At 33.8% G+C, this 9,139-nt stretch overlaps 1 protein-coding gene across 1 annotated transcript; it reads right to left on the reverse strand.

Moving 5' to 3' along the window:
- Positions 1 to 3,423: 3,423 nt before the first annotated feature.
- Positions 3,424 to 5,054, reverse strand: LOC110116530 (transcription factor TCP4). The gene is made up of 2 exons (XM_028697782.1): positions 3,700 to 5,054; positions 3,424 to 3,629 (listed from the first exon to the last, which is right to left on the reverse strand). The coding sequence occupies exon 1, from the start codon at positions 4,598 to 4,600 to the stop codon at positions 3,929 to 3,931; it is 672 nt and encodes a 223-aa protein (XP_028553615.1). The 5' UTR covers positions 4,601 to 5,054; the 3' UTR covers positions 3,424 to 3,629; positions 3,700 to 3,928.
- Between the last annotated feature and the right edge of the window lie 4,085 nt (positions 5,055 to 9,139).

Genomic DNA, 9,139 nt, shown 5'->3' on the forward strand with positions numbered 1-9,139 from the left:
TACGAATAGATAAGACAAAAAAATGGCACAAATCTTTAATTCTTTTCAAAAGCATACTGAACTTAGGGTTGTATTGATTGACAAAAAAAGTTACATTGACTCAAGCTGACATTTACACACAACAATATTAGTTATAGTGGAAGCTACAATAACATTAACAACAATCTCTATGACCAACAAAATTTTTATTTGTAACACCTCGGCTCTAATTGAAGCAATATGCGTTGAACTGCTTTCAGCACCATTTGAACTTCGAAAATTTCTATCATATAAAAATTCATTAACTTCATCACACCATAAAAAATAATGGCAATCGCCTTATGTTCTACTCCAGGAGCATCTGTAGAATTTTCTTCCTCTACACGAGATTGGTAAGACGTAAATATTGTACATTGTAAGTTGCAATGACAATATATTTGATTACTAAAGTTTCGGATTGGCGTTGCCGAGGAACTCGAACTCATTATAGATTGCCTTGTAAATTGCCTTCACAAAATACACCTTCAAAAAATGAAAGAAAATGAAGACATGAGAAGTAAAACAATTACCTTTGCATTCCATTCATTCGGAAAAATACACCTTGGCATTTCATCAAACACATATTATGCATCTCTAAATATACAAACACAACATAGTGAATTAAGGCTTGAGAAGTTTACCCTAAACAACTAATGGAGAAGATCACCATCAACAATAAAAACTAGGGAACTAAAATTGATTATAAATCTGTTAAAAAATTTTTGGAATAAAGAAGTTTGTACAGCCACACCTCATCTTCCAATTATAATATTTGGTATGGATTTAACTCAGATTTAGTGAATGATACACCAGAAATCTCTCCCTTTGAACCAGAAAAACTAAAAATCACAATACTTTTGCATATTTGTTGAAAACATAAAACCTAGATTTAGAAATGGAGAATAACAACATACCTATGCGACTTATGGAGGAGTGGAGGCCGAAAATCGTTCCAAGCAAAATGCAGAAGTCTCGAAGAGGAAAAAGAGACGTTGAAATCTCAATGGAGAAGAAAATACCTTGCCGAGAAAAATGAGATCTGACCGAGTGAGGGCGAAGCAGTTCGGTGAGGGGGCGAAGCACATTGAGGATGAAGCAGTTCGGTGAGGCTCATTTAACGGGAGCAAACAGAGTGTTCAGAGTGTTGTATTTAATATGTGGTAGTCCTTTTAGGTGGTAAAACAACAAAAAGATAAGTTTGGGTGTGAAATGTGTAAATAGAAATGTTTTGAGTGTTAGGTATGTAAAAATTCATAAATTTTAATGCATTCACTGATTCCTACAACCCTAAATTCTTGCAAAATTTTATGTTTAGTAAGAAAACATTTATCAGTTATCATCTAACTTGAATTTTAGCTATTCCATATATATATATATATGGTTTTCAAATAAAATTATAGTTAAAATTAATATTTGGGTGAGATAAGCTCAAAGGAAACATAAGTATTGTGATTGGAGTACATACGAGTTTAAATCAAATACTTGAAATATAGTTAAAAATTTCATTATATTATTTGGGGGATTAAACGATCTGCTAATATTGCAAAGTTGTAATCAATACTAGTTTTTTAATGAGAGGAATCTAATGAATCAATATCAACTAATTTTGATGTTATCAAGGTGCTTAAATGTTTAATGAATGTTTGATGATCGAGGAAATTAATAAAGGTTGTTTCATAGAATATTTAAGAATTTCGGCTAAAATTACTAAAATACCTCTACAAAAATTACAAATAGCTTCATTCTTCATAGAAAAGGGACATGAAATTAGATAAATCATAAATATAAGAAAGATTTCAAAGTTTTGCTCGATAATTGAGGTTGACAACCGCAACTAACAATTATCAATACTCAACTATTGTCACTCTACGTCATTGCATGTCTATCTTCGCCTGATAATCGCCACCTAAGTGTCGTTACCGGTCATTTTTGCTCAATCCTCTTTGCTTAGCTATCATCATTGAATCATTCTTGCTTAATCATCTTCATCTGAATTTCGTTGTCCAACAATCATCACCGAACCACCATAACTCCAATGTTGTCGCCTATTATCACTTGATCGTCATCAGCACCCTTAATTATTTCATCAAGAATTTTCTCCTACTACTACAAGATAACAAGCCAGTATTCTATACCTTGTAATATTATCTTCTCCAACAAAGGATCATTTGAATTCTAATTTCAGCAAATTTATAATCAAAGTGAACATCTCAATCAGATGTACAAATGAGAGCTTAGATCAACCAATTGAAACTTAATTAAAAACTTTGAGATATAACTTGGTGACACCGCCGGCTGTCGTCGCAAGGCGGATCACCGGTTGTCTGGAGCAATCACGCGGACATCTGTTATCTTCCCTAACTTCGGATCTGCAAACAGATGACCAAGAAGCCAATGGCGGGAAAGAAAGAACAGGAATTCAAAAACAGAACGAAGTCTAAATATTCGAAAATCAATCTTTTTCTGTTTCGTACAATTCAGGTTATTTAAAGAGAACTAAGAAGAAAGCTAGATACATGGCTACACGCACTAAGCTACACCACAACCAACTAAACATCAGTAGCTCCTGCGTCACTTGGAGAACCATATAATCTCCAAATCTCATATGTTTCTAATCGAATTGAGAGATTCTGCAAAATGAATCCAATAAGCCCATGATCGCTTAATTCAAACTTCATTAATGCATGATATATTTGGCTATGTTAGTGTCCAAATTAGTTTATATCAAGCACTTGAAACATAACTGATTGATGTTATCACAAATTAATCTTATATTTGATAAAAGCATTTTGAGCAAGATTAATAAAGCAAGGCATTATATATATTTATGATGAGGACCTCATAATTTTAGGAAATTTTTTGGTTTGGAACCTGCATAGAATTTAAGATGGGCCCCCTAACACAAAGACCAACAAATAGAGCTTGATGAGCAAAGTTTCAATAGTTTAAAAGAAGGTTAATGGCCCATTTTGGATGACTGCAGCGTTCTATTAAGTTGGTTATGAAGTTGTTATAGAGAAAATAACTTTACTATTATTATTGTAGAAAATAGTTTTTCATCATAGAAATTTTCTGAAAAGCGGTGAGAAAGCAAAACCAAAATGAAATTATGGTTGTTATCTGAAAAGTCAAGCAATCAAAAATTTATCCCAAACAGATCTGTAGGCTATTATTGCACAATTGATGGTTCAAACTTTATTTTTCCTCTATAATGTCAAGAGATTCAGACATATTAATAGGAGATATCTAACTTTGAGCTTTTAAAACCAATTTAAGCGGCTAAATTTTCCTACAAAGAACGAAGAAATGTGCTCCAAACAGAAATCAGGAGGGCTAAAGTTTCCTACATTTAATTAATAAAAACTTGAATTGACCGGTGATCGCACTAATTTCAACATAAAAGTAAACAAATTTGTAACAAAAAGACAAATTTGTGAGAAAAAGACCGTTCATTTCATCATCGTCATGAAAACTACATAACACAATGCATAAAGGAAACAAGTTGTGAGAAAAAGACCGCTCAGTTCATTATCGCCATGAAAACTACATCAAGGCACTAAAAATCAAAGACTTTGCTGTTCAACTTCTTCACCACCTAAAACAATCACATCCTTCAAAAAAAAAAAAGACTTAGTTTTGGAAGAAGGACGACAAACTTTACAGGAAGAAGAAAACAACTACCAACAGTACGCAGGTTCTAAAGATCATGGCTTCCAGTTCAAATTTTTATCTGGCTTAAAGATTCAGAAACCATAAAAACTTCATCTTGGAAACAGGAAATATCAGAAAAGTTGCAGGAGAAAGAACAACTAAAGGAGCAGCAAACACAGCAGAGCCTCTCAAACAAAGCAGAGAAAGCGAAGCAACTAAACAAGCAGCAGAGCACCAGGTCGCCATTGCGGAAAAGTCACTAGTGATATGAAGAAGAGGAACGAGAAGACAGCTTATATGAGATACTGTCAAGCTCCTCTTCTCCTTGAATCCTTGCTGGGATGCGGAAGCCTGAAAATCCAATAGAGGAAGACGATGGATAGTGAGCTTCCCGATCCATGGTCTCTGTCCATGGACGAAACACGGGCAAGTTACTGGACTGAAGGGGTTCCCTCTGTGTAAAAAACTGACCTCGGCCGAATACCACGTCATTCCTTGAAGCCATTCTCTGGTTCTGCTCTGATAAATCAGAGTTGAGGAAAAAAACGGGGTTTTGATCGGTAAAGATCCCGGCTTGGGAGGATTGGAGAGAAAGCCGGATATTCTGTGGACTATTTGGAGGTTCGGCGAGGGTAAGTGAAGCAGAAACTGAGGCTTCGGGCTTAGCTATGTTCTTTTTTATGGAAGCAGAGACAAGCTCATCAATGGCGGCTTTGGCGTTCTTCATAAGCCAGTCAACTGCTTTGCTTGGGCGGTCATAGCCAAGCCGGTCTTGTACGTCATAGAATTGAATGGCGGTGTGAGCGCTGAGGCGAACGCGGCGGTCTCTTGGACCTTTTGCAGTGCAGACTTTACTGTGTCGATCTTTGCGACTTGTGGAGCGAACAATGTGACCGCCTTGGACCTCCACGATCTCGCCGGCGTATTTCATTCTGCCGAGGATATGCGGAGGCGGCGGTGGCGGGGGAAGGACGAGATGGGCATAGTCGGATGACAAAGTAGGCGGGGTAATGGCCGGCGGCGAGGGAGAAAAGAAGGTTTGCTTATGGGAATCCAGATTTAATAAGCCCAGCGGCGATGCGGCTCTGGTTTAGTTCGAGGATGAGAGCCTTGGAGATGTAAGAAGCTGAATTTCATCTTCTTAGATTCAAAGACGACGACTTGAAAAAAGGCGACGCCTTTCTGTTGTTTTTCGAACAGAGTTTCAGCGAAGAGGAAAGATTCGGATAAGGTTTAGGGATTAAAGGGGGGACTGCGTCTCTGGAAATGAGTACCAAATTCCAAGAAGGAGAGAGGAGCGGCAGGCTTCAGGGGCTGAGGGCGTCGCTGGGAAGAAGACACCATTGGCTCGCTGTTCTTGCTTCTCTCTTCGCTGGACAGCGACCTCGCAGCTCTTTTTTTTATTTTTTATTTATTTTTTAAAGAAAATTTTGGCCATGATATACTCAAAATTTGATCAAAATTAATTTTGAAGAATAAAACTATATATAACAAATTTTCATTAGAATTAATTTAAAAGAATATAATTTATTTCGAAAAGTGTGTAATATAAAAAACTAAATAATTATTTTTAAATTAAAATTATCTCATACAATTACAAAAAATTAAAACTCAAAAGAAATAAAATTTGAATAAATTGATTCAAAATTTATCTATTTTAAATAGGGAGATTTACATACATACCATCCTATACTATTCTATTTACATATTTAATATCTAAAATTTTAATATTACATATATACCACCCATAGTTCATTTTTATATCAAATATGAGTAGTAGAAATGAAATATATGAGTGGTATGAAGGAAATATAAGTGGTATATTTGATATTAAAATAATATAAGGTGGTATGTATGTAATATTAAAGTTTTAGATATTAGATATGTAAATAAGATGGTATACATGCATATTTACTAGTTTAATTTGTTACTAAGATTTTAAAATTAATAATATAACATAAAAAAATTTATAAAATTAATATGAAATACAATTAAAAGTTCTAACACAAAATATAAAAGATCGAAAACTTATTCCTAAAATAAAAAATTTTAGATTTTCAAATAGGAATAGTCTATAAAAATTAAATATAATCATTAAACTACACAAATTTTCCTCTAGGAGCAAGCTTGCTCATCAAAAATTGTACAAAAACAACTCAACTATTAACAAAATTATTTAATCAAATAAATTGATCCTTCTTGAACAAGCTCACTCAAAATCATTCTATTATAAATATTAGCCCTTCATGAACAAGCTTGCTCATCAAATTCTATCCATTATCGATCTATGAGTTACAATGCTCTAGACTATAAGTGTTGTGTCCTGGAATATTCAAAGCAATAGAGAAATATAAATTTTAGCAATGGTGGTCGGAAGGATAGTAGTAGGGTGACGGAGGTCGAAAAGATAATAGTTTGGCTTTGGTAGTAGAAAACATCAAAGTTAGGTGATAGTGGTCGGAATGATCATAGTCGGTGGGCGACGGAGATCAGAAAGACCGTTTTAGGTGAAGGTGGTCAGAGAGACCATAGTAAGCATGCAATGGAGGTAGGAAAGATCAGAATCAGTGAAGGTGGTCGGAGAGACCATAGTCGGCGAGCGATGAAGGTCAGAAAGATCATATACTCGGTGAATGTGGTAGGAGAGACCATAGTCGATTGGCGACAAAGATCGAAAAGATCGTAGTTGTGCGACGGTGGTTGGAATGACCTTAGTTGGCGGGCATCGGAGGTCGGAAAGGCCACAATCAGGTAACAGTAGTCGGAAGGATCGTAGTTGATTAGTGACGGAGGTTTGAAAGATAGTAGTCGAGCAATGATGGGAACTATAGTCGGGTGATAGTGGTTGGAAGGGCAGTAGTCAGTGACGATTGTCAGAAGAATTGTAGTTAGGCGACAGTGGTCAGAAGAACTGTAGTTAGTTGGCGACAAAGGTTGAAAATACTGTAATTAGGCGGGTGGTCGGAAGAACTATAGCGGGTGACTGTGGTTGGAAGGACCGTAGTCGGTGATGATAGTCATAAGGATTATATTTAGGCCAGAGTGGTCGGAAAGACCGTAGTTGACGGGCAACAAATGTCGAAAAGACCTAGTTGGGCAACTGTGGTAGGAAGGACTGTAGTTGCGTGACGGTGGTCAAAAAGACAGTAGTTAGGCGATAGTGGGTGGAAGGATAGTAATTGGTAAGCGACGGAGGTTGGAAAGACTGTAGTTGGGAACGGTGGTCAGAAAGGACGGTAGTCAGGCAACGAAGGTCGGAAAGATCGTATTCAGGCGATAGTCGACAGTAGGGGGGGGGAGTTCGACGAAATTCTGTCGATGATTAGTGGCCGAACGGTGGTTGAGGAGGAGCTTGATGGCAAAAGAGATCTTATATTTCTGTTTCTTTACTCTCTTTTTTCTCGTCCATTTTTTTTTTAACTTTTATTGAAAAATGAGGGGTCTATTTATAATTTTCTGGGAATGTAATGGCCATTAAATAGGGAGAAATTAAGGGCATTATGGGAGTGTTTCGAATTGACAACATATATTAATTTCCTTGATCATGGACAATTTATAGAATGTTTAAGTGCCTTGATGATGTCAAAATTCGGCAATCTTGGGCTTGTTGGATTAGTCTCGTCGAGCAGCTTGATTTGACTATAAGCATGACACATTTGGATGTCATTTGTTATCCAATTTATTCTTTGAATCTTCCAAATGTGCTTCGGGAGCTAGATTTTTAACCATTTAGGCTCGGATTTGATCAAATTTAATATCATTGAGTTTGTCTTTTTGAGACGTTCAATTCGACTATAAATTTGTTTAAATTGAAGTCAGATGACCCCAAATTTAATCTTGAAATTTTCCAATACTAATTTACCTCGAGATTCATACTCGGTTTAGATAATTTTTTGACATATATATTAAGAAATTGATTTCTTAAATAGCTTTAAAACTTACTTTTTGTACAACAACTTTACATAACATTAAGAAAGATGTCACAAATAAAGCATAAGGCTCTAAGATTATCATAATAGTGAGGCACTTTTAAAGGAGTTACCATATTCACTTGGTAAGCGAACGACATAACTATAGAAATAGGAAGAGGGTGATAATGTAGAGATAGAATGACATATTTGAGGTATTAACTCATATGTGTGTAAATAACCTTTAAAAAAACTTAGGCTTCGTTTAGGACAACTTTCTTACTGCATGTAAAGTTATTGTAGAAAAATTAATTTTTTAAAGCTGTATTAGAAAGCAGCTTTCTAATACAAATTTTTTTTGAAATAAATAAAAAATAATGACCAAACATAAATCGTGATTGTAGCCTGAAAATCAAAGCAACGAGAAAACTATCCCATACGAAACCTTAACCCAGATAATAATCAACTGTAATTCTATAACTAATAGGTATCAATGATATTTTTTTTTCTAAAATTTGTCTTAATTATTTTTTATGAGTAATTCAAGGATTCTTCAAAAATAATTCATTAATGCTGAGTAGTATAATATAGATGTGAATTTATTTATTCATTTATTTGAAACTAAATTCAGGATAAAATATTATGTTAAATTTCAAAATAGTCCTCCAACTATTCATATATGACTATATTAGTTCCAGAGTAAAATGTTGCTACAAATTTAGTGTCGTGATTATACAAAATTGATCCGAAATTATTCAATTGGGGATAAATTGAAATTATTTTTTGTAAAACCAAGAGATTAAATTGAGATTAATTTTATATCACAATTATAACATGCTAAGATATTTTGAATCAATTTTATAATCGAAAGACTAAGGCTTTATTTGGGATGACTTTATTACTGCTTCTTAAACAAAAAATTAAAATTTTTAATAGTAAAAAAGCAATCTCAAACAGAGGCTAAATTGGAACATATACTCCTTTGAGTTTGAGCACTACTTTGAAAATTTTTAGGGGCTGTTTGGTTGCCTGAAAAGAAAATGCAGTGTAAAATAAATGCAATGTAAAGTAAATGTAATGCATTCCAAATACTTTGAGCATGCTTGATTGTCTGCAAATTAAACACAGGAAAATTGTTTCTCTTGTTTGATTAGGTAGAACCAGAGTAAAGTAAAATCATTTTTTTATAATAAATTATTTTTGACATTACAACTAGTTTATTAACAAAAACAGTGTATTTATAATAATTAGTATTATTTTATGTTATAAAATAAAATAAGTGTATTCAATTATTACACAATCTTATTATTATTATTATTTTTTTTGTTATAGGAAAATTTAATATTTGAATTTTAAATTAAATTCTTTGAAAATTTTCAATCTAAATATACTTGTGATAGACAGAAATTTAAAATTTAAATTCTTATTTTTCAAGTATTGGATTAAACTCTCTTAAGTGAATCATAAAATAAAAATTCTTTTGAATCATAAAATACAACCTCATTTCAAATGATTCCTTACCATGAAAACATTTTATATATATATATATATATATATATATA

This window comes from Dendrobium catenatum, unplaced genomic scaffold (assembly GCF_001605985.2).
Source record: "Dendrobium catenatum unplaced genomic scaffold, ASM160598v2 fragScaff_scaffold_993, whole genome shotgun sequence".
NCBI lineage: Eukaryota > Viridiplantae > Streptophyta > Magnoliopsida > Asparagales > Orchidaceae > Dendrobium > Dendrobium catenatum.

Bases quoted from the DNA above. Each gene is read 5' to 3' on its own strand.
- LOC110116530 (XM_028697782.1), bottom strand. From the start codon at position 4,600: ATGAAATACGCCGGCGAGATCGTGGAGGTCCAAGGCGGTCACATTGTT.